We start from the raw sequence: 24153 nt of genomic DNA, 5'->3' as shown, positions 1-24153 counted from the left end.
TATCAAATGCCGCCCGGACTATTGACATTGACGCCTTTGTTTTTACACTGCTGCTACTTGCGGTTTATTATCTATGCATAGTCACTTGACAAATTACCTCAACTAACCTGTACCCCCGCACATTGACTTGTGTTCCGGTACCCCCTGTATATTGCCTCGTTATGTCATTTTCTTGTTACTTTTTGATATTTTTGTAAGTAAGCGGTTCACGGTAAGGTCTACCGGTTGTATTCTGCACGTGTGACATTGTTTTGATACCATAATAACGAACTCTGCATTCATTTGGTAACAGTGTGTGCATATTCACTTTATTCATGGCCTCAAGGATGCAGTGTGACCTAGCAGTTAGTCTGTTGTAAATTACAGTACCTCATGAGACAGAATAGGAGTCTGTTTCATGTCCTAGCTGTTTAGGGATGCAACTGCTAAGTGTAAGTCTGGCTGTGAGGATCATCTGTATGTCTGCCATGACCATTAACCAGTGATGTCCCAGCTCCTGTGCCCCTAGCTGCCTCATGGTAATGACATTGACGCCTGGTGGTAATCAGCCCACTCAGCCTGCTGTTGCGCTCTCCTCCAGTGGCTTGTTTCAGGAACATCTGGTGGTTGACATGCAGCACACAGCACCTGGCAGACTCCTCAGTGCAACACACCCTGCTCTTAGCTCGCACATGCAGCTTGGTTGGCCTGCGCAGACAATACAGTCTACTACACAGATCTGAAGGCTCTGCCTGCAGTAACTAACAGTGTTGTTGTGGATGCAGACTCTAGTTTCTGTAGTGCGTTTTGGGACTGGGTAAGAGAATAAATTAAGGTGTTAAAAGCATTTGTGATATTTGAAGAAACAACAGTTGCGTGATGCAATTTAAGCCAATTTAATAGAAGCAACAGGGCATGAACAACGTTCCATTTTATAGACTTTGTTTTATCAAATAACATTTAGAAAACTATTGTGCAAAACATATTCATGTTAGTCTTCTTCAAAGGCTCTGCACCAGTGGATAGTCATAGTCCTCTTAAATGAGGAAATATAACAAGTATGCATAACAACAAGTGGTAAGCCTATATACTGTATATACATTTCTATATAGACCTGGATTTTGAGGTCCCCTGACTTGATGATAAGCAATGTGGCAGATTTGACAGATCTGCAACACAAACTGTGTATAAAAATCATATAAAATGTGATGTAAGACTACTTACTATGTTGTCAATTCATTTGGCAAATTCTCAGAAAGAGCACTCCCACATACTTGCCAGATATCTTACAGTAAAAATGGACCAACTAAAAACTGTTTGTTTTGAACTGTTAACTTGTCAATGCATACATGCAGTTCAACAAATGTATAGAAACTTCACCAAATAAATACCTTGTCATAAAACTGATATACTTTCCAAAGGGAGAGTTTACCCAAAACACAAAATGACTTAAATGTTTCCTAACCTTCAGCGAAGAAAACAAATCTTAAGTGTGTATCGTGGTCCTTCCTGGTCAATAGACAACTTACGGTAAAAGGTAAGGAAACATGGAACTTTGCAATTTGAGCAAACTATCCCTTTGAAAGCTGAATATTCATGACCTATATCTTCAACATATGAAATGAATGTCTTTTGAAAGAGAAAAATACAGAGAAGCAAAGGCCATGGAAGTAAATACCATGTGCTGACACTTAACAGTAGTTAATGGCATCATTGTGCATTTTTGTCACACACTTCATTTGTTTTCTTTTTTCCTTTGTAAATTCTCTTTTTTTACAGCGTATATTCCAGTATGTCCAATGCTGGCAGCACTCAAGTGTTTCTATAATGTAATAACAATTCTACTTCTAGTGTTTCTCTATCTCAGAGACATACAGCAGGTGGTCCTCCGGGGACATCCCGTGGCTCTTGCTGAGGTGGAGCTTGATGGCATGCTTACTGGCAAACTTACGGATACACAGCTGGCACCGGTACACAGTCCCACTGGCCTCCTCCAGTGACTGGGAGGAGGGTGGAGAGGAGAGGAGGAAGGGGTCCGGTTGGGGAAGTTTATCAGACCCACCCTTCGGGGAGTCCCTCAGGGTCTGTTTGGGGGAGAGCTTGGCCAGGTCCTTCAGTCTGAAGCCCAGGTGGGCCTCCAGGTGGCAAATGTAGGCAGTGGGGGTCCGGATCTGTGAAGCACACTCGCTGCAGAAGAACACTGGGTGGCCCGAGTCCAGGTTCTTGAGGAACTTGGTCCGGCCAGTCCTCCTCAGCTGGTACTTGACATTGGCCAGCCAGTGGCTGATGGTAGTCATGGAAAGGCCAGTGAAACGGGACACGTGCATCCTCTCCTGGGGGCTCAGGTCAGACATGATGTACTTCCCCTCGGACGTCTGTCTGAGGCTGGAGGAGAACTGGGCCTGCAGGAGGATCAGGTGCTGGGGGTTCCAGTTGGACTGACGCCCCTTCCTCTTATTGGCCATGGACCCCTCAGCATCCTCTGCGGTGGTGGAGCCCACCATGTCTGTGACCCGCTCCGTGATCCTGGTCCGTGAGGGAGGCATGGAGATGTGGTGTGCTGATTGTGTCAGGTTCCTCAACATGTCGGAGATGTCCGACAGGGCGTTTTCATGGTGAGGGCTGCTGGATGTGAAGGGAGAGACCACGGTCATTTTAGCAGGGATCACCATTGAGGAAGGGGAGATGGAGGAGGCTGTTGAGGAGGGAGTCAGAGGAGCAGAGCCAATAGAGCCACCTCGATCACTCTTCCCTTTGGTCAGGTCCATGGGCTGGTCATCACTGGACTGACAGACACTACTACGAGCCATGGGCACTGGGTGTTTTTTGCTGTGCGTGGGGGCAGCGGCCACGGCGGCCCTCTCGGCCATACTCTGGCTCAGCCTGGACATCAGACTGAGAGGGTCCTGGCTGGGCAGGGTGGGCTTGGCTGCTTTCCCCAGGTGGATATTCATCACAGACTGAAGGGCACTTAAAGGGTTAACAAAGGGCTGCTCCAGAGGGTTGTGGCCTGTTATGAAGGCTGTGCTGCAGCTCAAAGCGGAGGCAGGCGATTGGACCATTTCTCTCATGCACTCTCTCTCGAACGGTGAGACCCTGTCGCTATGGCTACCTCTGTTGCTGCTAGCCAGGGTCACTGACCTCCACTCTCGGGGTGAGTCTGCTCCAGTGGATTCCCACCCCTCACTGCTACAGGGTGAGAGGTTCACCTCTTTCTTGGGGGACACCTCGCTCTTTACCCTCCTCTCCACTTTGGCCACTTTCTCTGTCACCTTCTTCACCAGCTCCTCCATGGCCTGGAAGTTATTGAGGTGGGGGAGGGCAGAGCTCTGACTATCGGGTGGGAAGATCGGAGACTGGGACATGCTGAGGGAGGAAAGCCCCCCCTCCCCTCCATTGAACAGGTACTTGACAGGGGAGCTCTTCTCAGGGCTACCCTGGGGCATATTCAGAGAGTTGGGGAACTGATAGGCAGCGTGGATACTGGGGTATCCCCCCCAGCTGGGGTTACCACTCTGGGCTTTGTTGATTGCTGATGTCACGGTGTTCTCCAGGGACTTGAGGATGTCGAAGCCGCCTTTGGGGCTCTCTTTCAGGTCCTCCTCAGTCAGATAGTTATACTTGGTGGAGATGTCAAACTTCTCCTCCAACTCATCATCATCGTCCCCGTTCAACACCTGCTTGTCATGGCTAACCATGTCCTGGGTAAACTCTTCCTCCATCTCCTCTTTCTTAATGTCTTTGAGAGGAGGGGAGATAGCCGGGGGTGATACGGCAGAGGGTGGAGGAGGGGAGAATGTAGAAGGAGCTAATGGGATAGATTGAACCTGCTCCTCATTGGTGGGCGTGGCCTGTACAGGGCTGGGGGACGTGGCCTCTGGGACTGGCCTACCTCTCTTACTAGGGGGGTTGCCGTTGGTGACCCTGAGGAAGTGACCTGTCACCATCATGTGGGCGGTCAGCTCCTGCAGTGTATTGTGGGAACTCCCGCACTCCATGCACTTGAGGATCTGGGACTTGCGAGATTCAAACTGCCATGCATAGCTGGCGCCGTTCTGGTGGCCAAAGCGGTTGTTGGGGGTGATGTAGGGGTTGGAAGCCTTGTTGGATGGGATGTTGTGGTCACTACCTACAAAGGCTTTGGGGGTCGCCTCTCTTGAGCGTGGGGAGCCAGGGAGGTCCAGGCTCCCAGAGAGTGGGCCTCTCTTTCTTGAGATCATTTTGGCTGCCACAGGGGCCAAGGGTTCCTTCAGAGGCACTTTCTGGTAGTGTTTGGTCTTGATCATGTGAACGCTCAGGTCCTGCAGGGACTCGAAGGAGTGGCCACAGTACATGCACTTCAGCACCTTCGCGGCATCCTCCTTGCCCTCCATCTCCAGCAGGGAGCGCTTGCGAGGCTTGGACCAGCGCCCCCTGGCCCCATTGGCTCCCCTATCGTGGTTGTCATCGCGGTAGTGACCCGTATCATTCATGTGCACAGTGAGGTCCACCAGGGTGTCGTAAGCAGCGCTGCAACCCTTGCAGCGAAATTTGCTGGCCCCGGTGAAGATGTTGCCGTACAGTCTGGGGTTCTGCCTGTGGAGCTGCACTGTGCTGAAGATACTGGGCTCTGAGGGAGGAGGGTTGTGGAGGCTCTGAGAGGCCTGCTGCTGCAGGGATTTAGCCACTGCGGACTGGTGCCAGTCATAACTACTGCTGCTGCAGCTACTGCTAGTGCTGCTAGTCCGCGGTGGCTTCTCCACGGGTGTCGGTGTCTGTGTCAGGGTTGAGTTAAAGTTCAGGGGTGACCAATAGGAGTTTGTCAGGAAGCTGGAGTAGATTGCCTTCATCTGTTCCAGGGTGTCCTGCGCCAAGGGAGTGTCCAGGCCCGAGGGGGTCCCTACCCTCACCCCTGCGCCGTTCAGAGGCTCTTTGGCAGGCCCCTCAGATTTGACTGAGGCGGTTTCAAAGTCTGACAGGGGGTCGCTGGCCTCGCTCACGTGTGATTCACTGTCCATCTCCTGAGCAGAGAGCTCAGCCCCAGCAATGGAGTCCTGGTCACCCAGTGGCTCTTTGGTGAGAAGGTCATTTTCTGAGCTCTCTACCTCCTCTGGAAAGTCCACATCCTCTTCTTCCACCTCCTCCTTCATCTCCTCTGGAGAGTAGGCTGGAGGGAAAACAGAAAAGAGAGCGAGTTATATTAAGGCCAGTGAACACAGTGTTAGTAGAACTACTGTAGAGAAAGTTTATCTTCTACAGGTGCCTGAGGTCTCGCAGGAATAAAATTAGCCATCTGTGAGGGATCCGAGTTAAAGCCAAGTTGAGAAATGACAGTCATCCCATTTCACCTCATCAACCGTTAAGGTGTTATTTTCCTCCAAAGGCAAGCCAGTGTTTATATACTACCCTAGCCACATGTATAACTTACTGATGCTCCTTTCACCTTTACTTTGTTTATGGCGGGGAAAAAAGTAATCTTGGCAAAAACATAATGTGCCATTTTATTTATCTCAGGGCACAACAGCTTGAAATGAATGCTGAATCTGAAATTAATGAAGCCCAATCGCGCCGTGGCATTCTCCTCTGGGGTAATAAATGAGTTGGATCAACCTCCATCTGTCAGTTAATATGTGTGACGCCTCTTCATCTGCCTCTGTCTCCTTACATGCACATGCCATCCACATTAACAAGAAAGTTTCACTCATTACTAAAAAAGGGAAGCCGGATTTATGACGATAAGACTATATGGGTCCGCAATAAACCATTTAAAAAGCATTTATGAATTCTGTGTTCACAATTACTCCCACATTAAGAAACTATTTCCTAGTCATTAGTAAAGCATTTTTTGCAGTCCCTAAAGTGAGTGCCATTTATGGTTTATAAATGTTTTGAATGGCCACTAATTTCTCACAAAAAAATGGGCATGCCATTGGTAGACATTCCTGTCAACACAGGATGTTTAAGGAAATATACATACATATATATATACACATATATATACACACACACACACACACACAAATATCTTACTAACATTTACAAATGTGGGAGTAATGATTACTAAATGGTGTGTACACGGTTTGTAAATATCTTATAAATGTTTTATTATGGACCGTTAAAATAAAGTGTTACTGACTAGGTAAATGTTAGAGTGACATTTTTCAATGTCATACAGATTGAAGCCAGTCACAACAGATTATCAAGAGTGAAGTGGATTATGAGTATTGCAGACAGGGCAGGAATGGTTTTTGTAGCAGTCTCCCTGTATGTCCCCAACAGGTGCTGGTGTTAGGCAAACACAGTATCAGGACATCAGAGACATTTCCTCAGAGAGAAAGAGAGGGAGGGAGAAAGACGAAGGGAAGCAGAGTGTAAGGTTGAGGAGGAGACAGCGGCAACACATAAGGGACAGGTCACTTTGCATGTGTGTGCCTTCAGCTCACCTTAGACAGGTGACTTGTTAGTGTGTGTGATGGGTGCCTGACACAGACCCCTCCCGCAGTGCCCCCCTCCCGTCTTCAGAGATAGACAGTCCCCTGTAGTGACAGACTGTCCCCCACACACCATCACTCTGACACAGCTAAGTGGCACAAATGTCTCAGTGAAGGCCACGTCACCAGCCTCCTCCCTGTGCCCCTTCCCTTTCTGTCCACTTCATTCTGGACTCAACTCCCCCACCCAAAAAAACTACATCTCCAAAACAATGAGCAAAGATACTTGGAACATCTTGTATACTTATGACAGATATAGATGCAGATGAGCATACTGACTCGGCACACACTGATCCACCATCCCAACCACCCACCCACCAGCCATCCACCAGCCCAACCAACCACCAGCCCAACCAACCACCAGCACACCCACCCATCCAACCAACCACCCACCAGCCATCCACCAGCCCAACCAACCACCAGCCCAACCAACCACCAGCCCACCCATCCAACAGCCCACCCATCCAACCAACCGCCCAACCCATCCATCCATCCAACCGCCCATTCAACCATCCATCCATCCATCCAACAGCCCATCCATCCAACCAACTGCGGATCCATCCAACCGCCCATCCATCCATCCAACCGCCCATCCATCCAACCAAACACCCACCCATCCAACCAACCACCCACCAACCATCCACCAGCCCAACCAACCACGAGCCCAACCAACCACCAGCCCAACCACCAGCCCACCCATCCAACCGCCCATGCATCCATCCAACCACCCATCCATCAGCGGATCCATCCAACCAACCAACAGCGGATCCATCCATCCAACCGCCCACCCATCCAACCAACCAACCACCCATCCATCAGCGGATCCATCCAACCAACCAACAGCGGATCCATCCATCCAACCGCCCACCCATCCAACCAACCAACCAACCGCCCACCCACCCACCCACCCACCCATCCATCCATCCAACAGCGGATCCATCCAACCAACCAACAGCGGATCCATCCAACCAACCGCACACCCACCCATCCAACCGCCCACCCATCCAACAGCCCATCCATCCAACCAACCGCCCGCCCATCCAACCAACCAACCAACCAACCAACCAACCGCCCATCCAACCAACCGCCCACCCATCCAACCAACCAACCGCCCACCCATCCATCCAACCAACCGCCCATCCATCCATCCAACCAACCGCCCATCCATCCATCCAACCAACCGCCCATCCAGCCATCCATCCAACCAACCGCCCATCCATCCAACCAACCGCCCATCCATCCATCCATCCAACCAACCGCCCATCCATCCATCCATCCATCCATCCAACCAACCGCCCATCCATCCAACCAACCGCCCATCCATCCATCCATCCAACCAACCGCCCATCCAACCAACCAACCGCCCATCCAACCATCCATCCAACCAACCGCCCATCCAACAGCCCATCCATCCAACCAACCAACCGCCCGCCCATCCAACCAACCGCCCGCCCATCCATCCATCCAACCAACCAACCGCCCATCCATCCATCCAACCAACCAACCAACCGCCCGCCCATCCAACCAACCGCCCATCCATCCATCCATCCATCCATCCAACCAACAGCCCATCCATCCAACCAACCAACAGCGGATCCATCCAACCAACAGCGGATCCATCCAACCAACCGCCCATCCATCCATCCAACCGCTCATCCATCCAACCAACCAACCACCCACCAGCCAACCACCAGCCCACCACCCACCCACCAGCCAACCACCAGCCCAACCACACACCAGCCATCCACCAGCCCACCCATCCAACCAACCGCCCATCCATCCATCCAACCAACCGCCCATCCATCCAACCGCCCTCCATCCATCCAACCAACCGCCCATCCATCCATCCATCCAACTGCCCATCCATCCATCCATCCAACAGCCCATCCATCCATCCAACAGCCCATCCATCCAACCGCCCATCCATCCATCCAACCAACCGCCCGCCCATCCATCCATCCAACCAACCGCCCGCCCATCCATCCATCCAACCAACCGCCCATCCATCCATCCATCCAACCAACCGCCCATCCAACCAACCAACCAACAGCCCATCCATCCAACAGCCCATCCATCCAACAGCCCAACAATCCAACAGCCCATCCATCCAACCAACAGCCCATCCATATTGCAGACAGGGCAGGAATGGTTTTTGTAGCAGTCTCCCTGTATGTCCCTAACAGGTGCTGGTGTTAGGCAAACACAGTATCAGGACATCAGAGACATTTCCTCAGAGAGAAAGAGCGGGAGGGAGAAAGATGGAGGGAAGAAGAGTGTGAGGTTGAGGAGGAGACAGCGGCAACACATAAGCGACCTGTCACTTTGCATGTGTGTGCCTTCAGCTCACCTTAGACAGGTGACTTGTTAGTGTGTGTGTGTGTGTGTGTGTGTGTGAGAGAGATGGGTGCCTGGCCCTGACAAATCACAGGGGACACAGACACCGACCCCTCCCTCAGTCCTCATCCATCCATCCAACCAACTACCAGCCCATCTATCCATCCAACCAACCACCAGCCCATCTATCCATCCAACCACCAGCCCACCCACACAACAGCCCATCCAACCCACCCATCCAACCAACCAGCCCATCCAATCCAATCCAGTCCATCCACCAACCAACCCACCCACCCACACAACAGCCCAGACAACAGCCCAGCCAACCAACCAACAGCCAATCCAACCCACCCATCCATCCATCCATCCAGCCACACACCAGTCCAGCCAACCAACCGCCAATCCAACCCACCCATCCACCAGCCCATCCATCCATCCATCCATCCAACCAACAGCCCACCCATCCAACCAACCACCAGCCCACCCATCCATCCATCCATCCATCCAACCCCAGCCCACCCATCCAACCACCAGCCCACCCGTCCAACCACCAGCCCAACCAACCACCGACCCACCCACCCAGCCATCCAACCAACCACCAGCCCACCCATCCAACCAATCCATCCAACCACCAGCCCACCCATCCAACCAATCCATCCATCCACCAGCCCACCCATCCAACCAACCAACCACCAGTCCAGCCAACCAACCACCAATCCAACCCACCCATCCACCAGCCCATCCATCCAACCAACCAACAGCCCACCCATCCAACCAACCACCAGCCCACCCATCCATCCATCCATCCATCCAACCCCAGCCCACCCATCCAACCACCAGCCCACCCGTCCAACCACCAGCCCAACCAACCACCGACCCGCCCAACCAACCACCGACCCGCCCAACCAACCACCGACCCACCCACCCAGCCACCCACCCATCCATCCAACCAACCATCAGCCCACCCATCCAACCAATCCATCCATCCACCAGCCCACCCATCCAACCAACCAACCACCAGCCCATCAACCACCAGACCATCCATCCAACCCATCCACCAGCCCACCCATCCAACCAACCACCAGCCCACCCATCCAACCAACCACCAGCCCACCCATCCAACCAACCACCAGCCCACCCATCCAACCACCAGCCCACCCATCCATCCTACCAACCACCAGCCCACCCATCCATCCTACCAACCACCAGCCCACCCATCCATCCTACCAACCACCAGCCCACCCATCCATCCTACCAACCACCAGCCCACCCATCCATCCTACCAACCACCAGCGAAACCATCCATCCAACCAACCACCAGCCCACCCATCCAACCACCAGCCCACCCATCCATCCTACCAACCACCAGCGAAACCATCCATCCAACCAACCACCAGCCCACCCATCCAACCACCAGCCCACCCATCCAACCACCAGCCCACCCATCCATCCAACCAACCAACCACCAGCCCACCCATACTATCCAGCCCACCCATCCAACCAACCAACCACCAGCCCACCCATACTATCCACTTCAAATCCCACATCCCCTACACACAAAAACATCCAGTCTAAACAAAAAAAGTAATTGCTGGAATAACTCCCATTTCCAGTGCTAACAGCCAATCTCAGGGCAGGAAGCGGGTGGTGCTGGTCTGATGTGGGCCCTGGGGGTGGTGAGTGTCAGCAGGCAGGCAGCCCCACAGAGGGCCAGTCTAATGGGGACCTGACAGGTGTGGCCTAGTCTCCCATCCTGCCCGTAGATTTGGTTTGTCACTGGGTATCCATTAACTGCCAGTCTCTGCTGATCGCCTGCGACAGCTCTGATCAAAAGATGTCACCTGGCGCTGTGCGCCTGGCAGGGCCTGGCACAGCGCTCGTAAAGAGAGCCAAACAGGCTGTAAATAAGATGACATGATCACTTCCCTGGCCTCCCATGTCCTGGACACAATTATGATAATGTGAAAGGAGGAGGTAAATCGCTCACCGCTCGGCAGGCAAACCGGCAGGGAAGATATCTCGGTCGTTTTTTTCCCTCTCCTCTTCCGGATGGTGTTTGTGCCAGTGTCTCATTTGAAGGAGGAAATACAGTCAGGATGAGGTAGCTATGTTAATGTATACAGAGCATCTGGTCACAGATGTCAGGTTTAATCACTGAGGTTATGACTCTGGCATTAGCAGGCAGGTTGAACGAGTCCTTAAGTCGCTCTTATAGTCTTGACCTATCATGAACATGTCTCACGGATTTCTTCAAATCTCTGTTCTATCTTTATATGACCACTTTTGGTGAAAGTGAACCAGTCATCTAGCCATTCTTTCTTACTGTTGCATAAAAATAAAATAAAAATATCCCAATTTCAAGGTCCTTAATTTTTTTTACAAATGTTTTTTTAAATACAGACACATACAACCTACTGTAGGTTACTGTTAATAAGTGGGAAGTCTAGACAGCCAAAGAAAGCAAGACTAAAAAAGTGGCCCAAAGGGCCTCGCAAAAACAAAACAAAAATGGCCGACCAGCAGTCAACGGTCCCAGGCAATTTAAAATGCCAAACAGCCATTACATCTGAGCACTATCTGTTAATTTGATCCCCAATGACTGATCATCCATCACTGTGGGTGACAACCACCATCCAATTATTCTCCCTGGCTTGACTGACAACAGAGGTGATTTATCACACTAATAAAATATGATGGGTTTTGTGGGTTCATTCTGAGAAACAGAATGGATTATTAAGAAATAAGAATACACCTGGATGGATAATTAAGATAGCTACACTCTCATGGGTTCTTAAAAAGGTTATTTGTGGTGGGGTAGGGTTCTACATGGAAGCTTTGTCATCTGAGGAACCCTTTAACACCTGTTTTTTCTAAGAGTGTAAAGTATCTGGGTGGTGTATTTGCTAATAGTGGTTGTGTGGGCTTCATCATGATTAAATCTGCCAAACGCTGCACTTCAGACTTAGTGTGGGAGAGAGTTTCACATCTCAGTCACGCTTCACACAGAAATAGCAAGACCAGAACACAGAAATAGCAAGACCAGAAGACACACACACACACACAAATCTTTCACATGTAGAGAAACACATCCTGCACGAACACAAACTCAACCCTACAAATATAGTCTGTGGTCGGTTGCAACACACACACATACAGGCGATGAGAAAAGACAGTGACATCTTTGGCGTGCTCACGGCATTCCTGTGGAGTATCAATTTCATAAACATTAGGGCCGCAGACGCGGAAGGATAGATCATTTGATAGAAATGCTGCAGAGACATGGGGTAAAAAGCTACTACAACAGTAAAAGAACCAAAACCAGGCCCTCTCTGACGGTAGATGGTATAATCAAAGCAGAGCATGTCTCAAAGTAAGAGGCACACACCCTAGTTCATCATCAGTAATCATATAGTCACAGTCTGGACGGGAAAGCTTGTCGAGAGAAGGAAGCAAGACACGATTTAGTCTACAACCAGATTTTTTTGATGTTAAAGAAAACAAAACATGCAAACTGAAGTTATCAATTTGTAAGAATGGTAAGGGTGTTGGAGGATCTCTGTTGCCCCTCAGTCCCCTGCTCCCTCCACAACTAACCTCCTCAGTCATCCTACACAGCTGGGGAAACAGTAGAGCTGGGAGCCAAATCACACACACAAAACCGGGGTAAACAGGATGTGTAATCAAGACACTACTACCCAAGTCTGCACTACAACCACTTCATGACATACTGTAACAGCTTACAGCTAGCTACAGGAGCTGAGCAGAGAGCAGCTGAAATGTGGGAGAGGAGGGAGAAGAGGAGTATTATATTATATCAGCCTAGAGCTGCAGACGTAGATCATCATCTAGCATCGCAGCAAAATGTGGGTCATGAATATTCATAGGAAAGGGATGCCATCACTAAACGCTCTCATTCTGCAACTGTACCACATAACAACAACAGCTCCACAGCAAGGAGGCTAGGGTTGTCCGGTTAGAATTGGCTAATGCTAGCTCGAGTTAGGAGTGGCTATTTAAACAAATCCAAACTGTAGATTAATCTATTCTGCCCCATATACTGCTTTCAGGGTAACTGGGAAAAGAGGTAGGTGTGAAAAAATTGATTATTTAAAAAGGAAAAATCTTTTGAGGATCCTGAGGTGGTAAGGAACAACACTCTACGGTAGAGTTATGATCACAGGGAGGGTACTGAGAGCGCAGAGAGTTAAACGGGGCCTCACTACACAGCGGAGTAGTTTCTTATTCTTGATGTGTTCTTTAACTGGGACCTCTCGCCCTTAAAGCAACACAGCCCCTCGGCGGGGGTGGGGGGTGGCTTACTGACAGGAAGATGCCTTAAAACACTTAGAACCTCCAGGCAGGAAATCACTTCTGCCTCAATCACACAACCGCAAGCCACTGACTTCCACTAGCTCGTTTCCCAGCAGTCGACTGAGTAGAGGCTTTAGAAGAGGGGAATAATTTCATACAACAGCCTTGTTTGGTTCTGTTAAACTGTCCCGAGATTAGTGGGTAAAGGAGGAGAGTATTATACTCATTGAAATGTCTTTATTCCATTAGCATTTGTCATGCTAGGCTAACCACTCCTTGCTCTAGCAGTGGTGCTCCCCTCGTGGTCTCTGTTGCTAGGAAGGAGGAAGCAGGATGAGGTGAAATGACACTCACTGTCAGAACAAATAGGCTACAGGTGTCATAAGTCATACCCTCAAGAGAAAGATTTACTAATATGTAGGAATGGGAAAAAACTCCTGTGTTTTTCCTCCTATAGTTTTGGCACATGTACAGCAGACTAGCGCTAGTTACCACTACCTAGCAATCATTATTGTCATTTTACAAATCGATACTTGGGAGTCAAAGTATCTATATAATATCGTCCAAAATAATTTGCCGATATCTAACTATAGATTTTTTCCCCCATCACTACTAATATGTGCCTGGTCGCTCAGAAAGAGATGCTCACGACAGTCTATTGTAACTGTACATCTCTGTTCCTATTTTTTAGCCCCTAATGAACAAGGTAATACACATTGTCCGCTGATTGTAGTGCAGGATGTGTACTCTGGGAGATGGGAAAAATCAGAGATATCCCTCTCGCTCCAGGCAAGCCTTAGGGCTGTACCATGTCAAAGCGCAGAGAGAGGAGAGAGAGAGAGAGAGAGAGGACTGAGCAGGCATATATATATTAAACTGTACTGTGCTCCCAGAAAGCTGCATTGTTGTTTTATGACTGTACCTCCAACAGGCAGCTGTATATACAGACCTTTAGGACCTGAGCTATATTGGTTTCAAACGGGTACAGTTCAAAAACATTACAATCTTCCACACACAAAAAGATTTGAAGGGAGAGAGAGACCGTTTCAGATGTTCTGTTCTCGCCCCATCAAAGTGTTTAGAACTAGACCCAGTCACAATAACTGATGGATAAATGGAAACAAACAAATGAACACTACATAAACAGCTTACACAGGTTCAGAATCAAGTGGCAATGGGTTCACAAGTTCAAACATTAGAGTGGAAGAATTCTACCATACGGGAAAGCTGTGCTCTCAGATCTATCAGCCAAGACCAAGCACTATAACATAGGGTCACATATTATTATTATAGAGTTTTCTACCCATATCACCCAGTTATTCCTCTCAGCTCTACATCAATCATATATCCTTCAAGATCTACCATGTATGATAGGATGATATATTATCCACTCCAGTACACTTGTCTTACAGTTGCTCTACCCACATAACACCTACTTCCTTGTATTTGTTCTCATCTCGCTTGTCCACCCCACTATAGCTAGCTCCATAGGTCATTTGTTAACTGCTCTTTAGATTAATGTTCTGATGGTGTGACTCCAGCACAGGTCACTTGCCTCCGACTTAGCCTGTACCTAAGCCTCTGCCAGGACATAGGGCCAACTTCGCTCCCAACAAACAGCTGTTGCGATGATCGCCTAGCAACGAGGTGGTGATGGACGACCCTAAGATGGATGCCCACCATAAATCACACAACACCAGTATGTGTGGGGGGGGGGGGGGGGAGAGAAGAGAGAGAAACTAAAGAAAGACGGACAAAAACAAAATAACCTTTTCTCTCTTTGTGGAAGAGAATGGAAGCGGTAGTGGTGCTGGCCTTGCCTTGACCTCTAACGGAGCTCTTATTGGTGATAGTGGTGTAACTGCACGGAGCACGATGGGTCAGACGCCTGACGACCTCCTCAGGAAAGAGTCAAAAAGGGTTTTGGTCTGACACCTAATGGATTGTATTTCTAATCTATGCTACACTATCAACTGACTGATTATACATTAAAACGAACCATCACTATTTTTTTTCCGTCTAGAAAGAAAAAGCCAATTTCACGCACATTGTTCTCTTTGCAAGCACATTGTTCGTTTAAAAGACTGGGATCTACTCTTTCAAAAGGGCAGAACCCTCCCGGCAAAGCAAAGCAACCTGGGTAGTGTAGTTGAAGGATAAACATCATATCATCCACTATAGCTGGGCCCAACTGCTGTGGCACGGGTGTCTAGTTACACTCAGGCAGAGAGCATGGTCATCCATCACACAGTGAGTGTCTGTCTAAGGCTTTCCACCCTGCCTCTGCTCGTCCTGCTCTCCAGTTACAGCCCTACACGGCCAGCCTAAATAATATTCTCCATGATAAATGGCACTATAAGCCTGGGATACATCATTAATCTGCCTTTTAACGAAGCATCCCCGGTTAGGACCACAGGAGAGCAGAGCAGCTTGGGTTCATTTTGAGGCCAGCCTAGCATGAGTGATACCCGTCAGCCCTCTCATCAGGGAGTTAGGCTACAGATACACCATCTCCCTCTCTCACGCACAGCCACAGATACACACACATACTCCCATTACACACAGCACACATTACACAAGGTGTAATTACACACAGATAACACACATATCCAATAACCAGATATCGTTCAGATTTGTACAAACATCCAGAGATCGTCATGGAAAAACATTGTCACTCATCAAAACATAACTCATGTAACTCAATCCTCTGTCATCCAAAAAACACCTCCTTGTCCTCCTCCCCCATCCCCTCTAGTGCTTTGTTCAGTCCCACACTGTTGTGAAAAACTTTTAAAAGTGCACTCCTGTCTCTTTCCTTCTTGCGCCTCCCTTTCTCACTACTCACCCTTCCCCTCTTTCTCCATTCCTTCTTTCTTTTTGTTTCTCTCAGTCCTCTCTGTCTATTTCTCTCCTCTTTCATTATCTCCCTCACCCCCTCCCTGTGTGTCTGCTAAAGCCAGTATGATAAATGACACACGTCAGTTTGTCAGGAGCGAAGGGTGGGCCAGTGATAAATGACTCTGTTGAAAAGGAAAATCGGCTTTTTGGCATGGCCGGGCTATTCTCCTCCTGGATTCGGTTTCAGGACCCCTGAAGACCAGAGCGGGCTCAGTTTCCTGAAAGGAGCACACATCCCACTAGGCTCTGACGCGTTACCCCCCGGGGGGGGGGGGGGGGGGGGGGGGGGGGGGTTTGAGTGAGCAAACCTGCTCCAATTGTCACCATAGCACAGCTGCATCTATAACAACAACAAACAGTGGCACGTTTTTTATAAAGTACCTACGTAGGCCTACTCCAGTCCAGACAGAGGTCTCTGACATACAGATGAGGATGGCTAAAGTTTTTTATAAAGTACCTACGTAGGCCTACTCCAGTCCAGACAGAGGTCTCTGACATACAGATGAGGATGGCTAAAGTTTTTTATAAAGTACCTACGTAGGCCTACTCCAGTCCAGACAGAGGTCTCTGACATACAGATGAGGATGGCTAAAGTTTTTTATAAAGTACCTACGTAGGCCTACTCCAGTCCAGACAGAGGTCTCTGACATACAGATGAGGATGGCTAAAGTTTTTTATAAAGTACCTACGTAGGCCTACTCCAGTCCAGACAGAGGTCTCTGACATACAGATGAGGATGGCTAAAGTTTTTTATAAAGTACCTACGTAGGCCTACTCCAGTCCAGACAGAGGTCTCTGACATACAGATGAGGATGGCTAAAGTTTTTTATAAAGTACCTACGTAGGCCTACTCCAGTCCAGACAGAGGTCTCTGACATACAGATGAGGATGGCTAAAGTTTTTTATAAAGTACCTACGTAGGCCTACTCCAGTCCAGACAGAGGTCTCTGACATACAGATGAGGATGGCTAAAGTTTTTTATAAAGTACCTACGTAGGCCTACTCCAGTCCAGACAGAGGTCTCTTACATACAGATGAGGATGGCTAAACTTGTTTATTTCTGTGACAAGGTTGGCTTTTCTTTTCTGGAGCCCGGCCCTATGGTCTGACATATGTCAAGTGGGGTTTAAAAGGGAGAGGAGCCCGTTCCACCTCTCCTCCCTCTTTCACTCATTCACTGGCAGTTCAGGGTGGCATTGTTATCATTACACTGGGTGGATTTATGGAGTCAGGCCCTATGGCAAAAACAAAAAGGCATCTGTCAATACCAGTGGGAAGCACTCTGTCACCCACCCCTCCATGGCCTGGCAGACAGGCGTGGAGCACTCATTAGGTATGCACTTATCAGACACATAGATCACAGACATGACTCAACCTCGCCGGAATCTAACCACAGTAACGTTCATTAGCAATGGGCTGAGTGGTGTAAAAAACAAGACTTCCTCAAGACTCGGACCTGCACCGTCTAGCCCTATCTATTGTTTAGTGGAACAATTACGAGCCCATATGCCCCCTCATTCCCGTAATGACATATACAGAACACACACATACAAACAACACCGAGCCACCCACAGAGAAAAACAATGTTTTGTTTTGGTGTGATTTCCAATCCAGACACTATATAAATGTGTCTGTCTACAATAGCTGTTGGTCTCTGTAATCCATATGTATCTAAGCAAGTTTGTAAGTGAGTGCATGAGTTTTCAATTTCAATGTATATTTTAGTTATTTGTGTAATGTGCGCTAATGATAATCTACAGTATCTGAGCCCATTTCTGTCTAAGTATAAGAGATTCTGCAATGACGACAATGGTTGAGTGACGATGACGATGGGGTGAGGAGGCGGCATGAGGGGGGGAGGAGCGAGAGAAGAGGGATAAAGGGCGAAAAGGGATCAGAGAAACGATGGCCTATGACTAGAGGTCGACCGATTATGATTTTTCAACGCCAATGCCGATTATTGGAGGACCAAAAAAAGCCACTACCGATTATTGGAGGACCAAAAAAAGCCAATGCCGATTATTGGAGGACCAAAAAAAGCCAATACCGATTATTGGAGGACCAAAAAAAGCCAATGCCGATTATTGGAGGACCAAAAAAAGCCAATGCCGATTATTGGAGGACCAAAAAAAGCCAATACCGATTATTGGAGGACCAAAAAAAGCCAATGCCGATTATTGGAGGACCAAAAAAAGCCAATACTGATTCATTTTATTTGTAATAATGACAATTACAACAATACTGAATGAACACTTGGTTTAACTTAATATAATACATCAATAAAAATCAATTTAGCCCCCGAGCTGACAAGGTGAAAATCTGTCGTTCTGCCCCTGAACAGGGCAGTTAACCCACCGTTCCTAGGCCGTCATTGGAAATAAGAATGTGTTCTTAACTGACTTGCCTAGTTAATACTTTTTATATATATATATATATATAAATACCGATTTCTGATTGTTATGAAAACTTGAAATCGGCCCTAATTAATCGGCCATTCCGATTAATCGGTCGACCTCTACCTATGACTGAACCTCCTCACTGCAGACTTTATGGCTGCCATTCCTTTCATTACCCCTGCCATCCAAACTGCACACACGACTGATTGCTGCCACTGGCACAGCTGACCTGGAAGCCATAGGCCTGACCCTGCAGAAACAGGAGACCTCTAGCCATAGAGCCCAGTCTAAACCAAAACCCCACCTCCTGTCGCTAGCTCTGCTCACACACGACTGGAGCACAGGCTGGATTTGAGCAGTGGCCTGGATTTCACTACGCTGGCCTGAGTATGAGACTCGATACCTGGCTGGGACAGAGTAACTCTCACATCCATAGAAACACCCACACACACCAAATATAGCCACTAACTGTGAGGAGGCTGTAGGGGCCATCCTGTTAGGTTCCAGTCACTACACAGAGTACACTCACTACAATGCTTTAAAAGCAAAAAGCATAGCCCCTGGGCCTATAGTCTAAGCCAATCACAAGCCATTTGAATGCATCCCGAGTTTCCTCCCCAGCTGTTTGAGTTTCTCCTGTTAGGCTGTCTTCAGAGCACTCAACCTGACCCATGCAGGTACACTGGACCATTTGTCACCTGCAGCGGAGAATTGAGTTACAGCACGACCAAATGTGAGTGCTGCGCCGGGAACCGAGGCACTGTGTAATATCAACTTGATTACATCAAAGTGGTGGCAAACCTAGTTGGTTGGGGCCGGGCACACCAAGGCCTGTCATCTCCAATCATTAAGCCCGTCAAGACTCCATCAGTCCTTCCAACTAATTAGGTTAACTCTAATTAAGCTAGCGAAATAACTTAGCTTTTTCTACCAGCCAAGAACAAGGCAGAGAGAAAAGTGGGGCCGAGAAAGGAGTGGGGTAGAGAGAGAGAGAGAGGTTTTTCATGGAAGTCTCAAGGTTGCTTTGGGCCGGCTCTCTCCCGAAGTCCCTAATCAAGACCCACCATCGGTCATCCTTTTCTCTCTCCATCCCCATTTTCTGTGCTGCAATCAATTCATCATCACCCTTTGTGTGCAACTGAACAGTTGACAACTTTATAACTTGCAGCTGCAAGGGACCCACTGACTAAGAGGTTAAAAAAAACAAAGAGAATCAATGGATGAATGAATGAACAAAGAAATAAAATAAAGTTTCCTAACATTTCCACAACTAACACAGAATGGGTCTATATTACAACGTGCCATGATCCTGCGTCAGAGACAACAAAACAAGCAGATAGGAAAGAAAAAGAGGAGAAACAAGATATTCCACTGATCTCAAATCAGAAAGCTTTCAGTCATTCTTTATGTGCTCCCCCCAACCTCTCTCTCTCTGGGAGAGATTGAGGGTGTACATTAGGCAGGGGCATTCTGATGAAATAAAAGCCTGGGCCAGCGTATGGCTAAACAGAATGGGAGCACTCACTCAGCCTGTCTCTGATTGACCATTAAAGCCATTGATGAATGGGGCTGTCAGAGGAGAGAATTAAATCAAACATGAAACAAAGCCGTCCTGACGGCCAGTCTGACAGAGCAAACCATTCCTCCCTTCCATTACATAGCACACGTCTCCTTTTACAACCCCCCCCCCCAGTGTGTGTGTGGTAGGCAATATGCGTGTGTGTGTGTGTGTGTTATAGAGCCAGTGATGTCTGACTGTGAAACCACTTTACCCCTTTGCTTTTTCGTGAGTCACTTGACCATTGCAGAGGAGAGGGAGGAAAAAGTACACAATGCTTTCAAAGTGGTTTTAATGTGACGTCAAGGGGCTGCATCACATGGTGGATTGAATTCCTGATGTAGATCGGGAAGGAACAGATCAAAGCCGGATGACAGCCAATCAATCAACCGTCAAATCAGACATGGCAACTGTCGATTATAGCTTCTTCCAGTCCACATAATCCCTTTGTCTGTACCCAATTGTTTATTTTATCCCAAAAAAAAGAGAGGTCATTCTTCCACCTCCCAATTCCAAAGTTAACCGCTTGGCTCAAATGTTCACAAAGACCCTACTACAGAGACAGTAGGCTCTGGCACCGCCTTGGGCATTCCGTTATAGCAGACTGAGCACCGTTTCCCCATATTCTAATTCCTCCACCACCACGGTAAATTAACGTTTACCGGGAAAGTGCTATCCATGGGAACAATGGGAAGAGGAAAGTTGACTGTAGCTATCGGATGTGAGTGCTACTGAGAAAAATAGTATGGCTACTTTGTAACATGGGGAAACAAATGGCAACATTCGAGGGATAGTTACAGTAGAGTGCTACTCCTGGGATAGTAGGCTCGCATTAGTGTTACAAATCAAGTTAGCCTATACATCGAATGAAAGCACTAGCAATCCTATGAAAAAAAAAGACTGGAAACGGAAATCCAGAGGTTTGAGAACAAATCTTTCAGCTGCTATAACTACATATAAAACCATTCCCGTCGTAGTAGCCTACGTACCTGCAGCGCGCTTGGGCGCTTCTTGCTTCCTCCGCGGCATGTTTGGTTTCCCAAAGAAGAGTTATCTTTGGCCTCACAGAATCAGAGCTACTCCACTACACAACGATTACGCCTTCATACACGAAACAGTGAGTGTTATCCGTAAAAAAAAAAAAAAAGCTAAGAGCATTGTTTTTCCAAATAGTACAGAAAAACGAAGCAAGTCGGGAAAAAATGCGATTATCTGTCTTTCGTCCCCCTATGCGCGACCACAGGTAATGATCAACAGCGTTAAACGCGATCACCTCGGATCCTCTCTTGTCGAGGCAACAGGCAAACTTCAGCGAAAGCGAGACGATAGCGTCATTCAAAGCATGAGACTGGGCAAACCCACTTTACACCTCGAGAGGGGAGGGACATTATAACAGCCTGTCTGTCTTATTCTCTTTACTGTCAATAATGTGTGGGCTAACGTTACGTATGTTGACAGTGGGAACACGACTAGTAATTAGAACAGTTTATGTTTTGATAGGGACATAATTTTAGTTTAGTCTACATTAGGCCTATACCTTCATGATCACTAATCTGGACGGTTCTGATTTAGAATATGTGGACAACTATAAATACCTAGGTGTCTGGTTAGACTGTAAACTCTCCTTCCAGACCCACATTAAGCATCTCTAATCCAAAATTAAATCTAGAATCGGCTTCCTATTTCGCAACAAAGCATCCTTAACTCATGCTGCCAAACATACCCTAGTAAAACTGACTATCCTTGACTTCGGGGATGTCATTTACAAAATAGCCTCCAACACTCTAGCAAATGGGATGTAGTTCATCACAGTGCCATCCGTTTTGTCACCAAAGCCCCATATACTACCCACCACAGCGACCTGTATGCTCTCGTTGGCTGGCCCTAGCTTTAAATTCATAGCCAGACCCACTGGCTCCAGGTCATCTATAAGTCTTTGCTAGGTAAAGCCCTGCCTTATCTCAGCTCACTGGTCACCATAGCAGGACCCACCCGTAACACTTGCTCCAGCAGGTATATTTCACTGGTCATCCCCAAAGCCAATTCCTACCTTTGGCTGTCTTTCCTTCCAGTTCTCTGCTGCTAGTGACTGGAACGAAATGCAAAAATCACTGAAGCTGGAGACTTATATCTCCCTCACTAACTTTAAGCATCAGCTGTCAGAGCAGCGTACCGATCTTTGAACCTGTACATAGCCTATCTGTAAATAGCCCACCCAACTACCTCATCCCCGTATTGTTTTTTTTCTTCTTTCCTTTGCACCCCAGTATCTCTACTTGCACATTCATTTTCTGCACATCTATCACTCTAGTGTTTAATTGCTAAATTGTAATTATTTCGCCACTATGGCCTATTTATTGCCTTAACTCCCTAATCTTACTACATTTGCACACATTGTATATAGACTTTTCTATTGTGTTATTGACTGTACGTTTGTTTATCCTATGTGTAACGCTGTGTTGTTTGTGTCGCACTGCTTTGCTCTATCTTGGCCAGGTCGCAGTTGTAAATGAGAACTTGTTCTCAACTGGCCTACCTGGTTAAATAAAGGTGAAATAAAAAAAATCAATACAAATTAAAGTTTACAATGTTCTTTACACTTGACCATAACTCTCAGTTCCATTACACATAAATCATTGGATGAAGTTTTGTGAAGAGCCGCGAAGTTAGCCTAACACACATTGCTTGCTGTATGGTTTTGGTAGTATAAGGACCTTATCTTTCATGTCAGCGAGATAATACAAAAAAAAATATATATATATATATATATATTTTAAATTGATACACCTTTTATAGGGTTAGGGTTCCCACATTGCCACATATTTTCATGTTACAGTGATTGTTTACAGAAAACAGATGGGAGACAATAGTGGACCGACTTACCTGTGCTAATTAGCTATTTGCGTACCTGTGTGTAAACGAAAGAAGGACGCAACAAACGTAGAGACACTGAAATACTCTCGGCTGCAACTGTGTTGAAACAGTGTAAAGTAATTGTGTATTTTGCATTTGTGAAATTATTTTGATGTGATATGAAAGTAGAGGGATTTATGTTTCTAGAACCACACCGGAATTGAGAATCGATTCACTTTTACAGTGGCGACCCATCATTCAGGTCAGGTGGGGCATTTAATAAAGCCACATACAAACAGACAGCTCAGCCTAGCTCAGTGCTTTCAGTGGTGGTGGGGCAGGCCAGCAGAAAATAGGAGCATTGCACTGTGATTGGCTCAGCATTGCACCATAATTGGCTCAGTGTTCTGTCACTCATGGGGACACTACATCACCCGCCTTTAGTAAGGGTAGACATCAAGAATGTGAGCCCTTTGGGTTCTGTCATAGATTTAGATTAGAAGTGCCCTTCCAAGAAGGCTCATTGGCCACAGATAAAATTATGTCAGATCACATTATATCTACAGTAGCTTTGATTGGACTGATCATGTCAACATCTTACTTTCAAAGTCTTAGCTAGCAGTCATCATCAGTTGTCATCAAGTCGACAATCTACTTACAAATCCTTTTTAATCCCTGTCATATGAAGAGAAATTATAGATAAAACATATCAGTGCTCATCGGCCATTGGACATAAAGGTTACACAACAAGTTGGAAATCACAAATTCAACAATGACTCGTTTGGAAGGAATCAGTGGCTAACTGCAAGTGTTGCAAAGAAATCACTAACGCTAACCTGCTATTCAATGGAGTGTCTGTGTTTTTTTTCTTCAGAGTTCCCACCACAAATCCAGAGAATGCCAGACTGATGACAAAGTTTGATGACAAAATTTGCCCACAAAGGACCTTGTATACTGCTGCATAAATTATGTAATATGCAAGGAAGAAATGTATACTGATGTTTTTATAAGATTTTCTTCTTAACTGACTTGCCTAGTTGAATAAAGGTTATAGAAATATATATTCTAAAGATTATTTAACGCTTCAAATAGTGTTATATGATGTATCTTTTTTGACACGCAAAGACCCATACGGCGTTCATTGTGCTTCACACTAATCATTTGGTTTATTTTCACCTCTTAATTTTGCCTACTTTTCTAACTTGGTGGTGCACATATAGCCTATAACTTGTTTTAGAGAAATGTAATAATTGAATATTGTAAGAGCTTTCATTGTCTGTTTATATGCCACCTTTATTTATCCTACGGTTCTGACTTGGTGTACAGGGAGAATACTGTAAGAAAGGCCCATATT

The 24153-nt window shown here is 47.3% G+C and overlaps 1 protein-coding gene across 1 annotated transcript; it reads right to left on the bottom strand.

Annotated features, from left to right (window-relative positions):
* Window positions 1–859: 859 nt before the first annotated feature.
* On the bottom strand, window positions 860–21318 carry LOC110497928 (teashirt homolog 3). The gene is made up of 2 exons (XM_021574407.2): window positions 20936–21318; window positions 860–5125 (listed from the first exon to the last, which is right to left on the bottom strand). Exons 1-2 carry the CDS (start codon window positions 20973–20975, stop codon window positions 1827–1829), a joined length of 3339 nt encoding a protein of 1112 aa, XP_021430082.2. The 5' UTR covers window positions 20976–21318; the 3' UTR covers window positions 860–1826.
* Between the last annotated feature and the right edge of the window lie 2835 nt (window positions 21319–24153).

This window comes from Oncorhynchus mykiss, chromosome 2, assembly GCF_013265735.2.
Source record: "Oncorhynchus mykiss isolate Arlee chromosome 2, USDA_OmykA_1.1, whole genome shotgun sequence".
NCBI classification, from domain to species: domain Eukaryota; kingdom Metazoa; phylum Chordata; class Actinopteri; order Salmoniformes; family Salmonidae; genus Oncorhynchus; species Oncorhynchus mykiss.
The sequence above is the reverse complement of the archived record's forward strand: the minus strand, read 5'-3'. Positions and strand labels throughout refer to the sequence as shown.

Coding starts and splice junctions, on each gene's coding strand:
- LOC110497928 (XM_021574407.2), bottom strand. CDS start 20,975: ATGCCGCGGAGGAAGCAAGAAGCGCCCAAGCGCGCTGCAG. Junction 5,126..20,935: donor AGCGCCCAAGCGCGCTGCAG/GTACGTAGGCTA, acceptor TTTTCCCTCCAG/CCTACTCTCCAGAGGAGATG.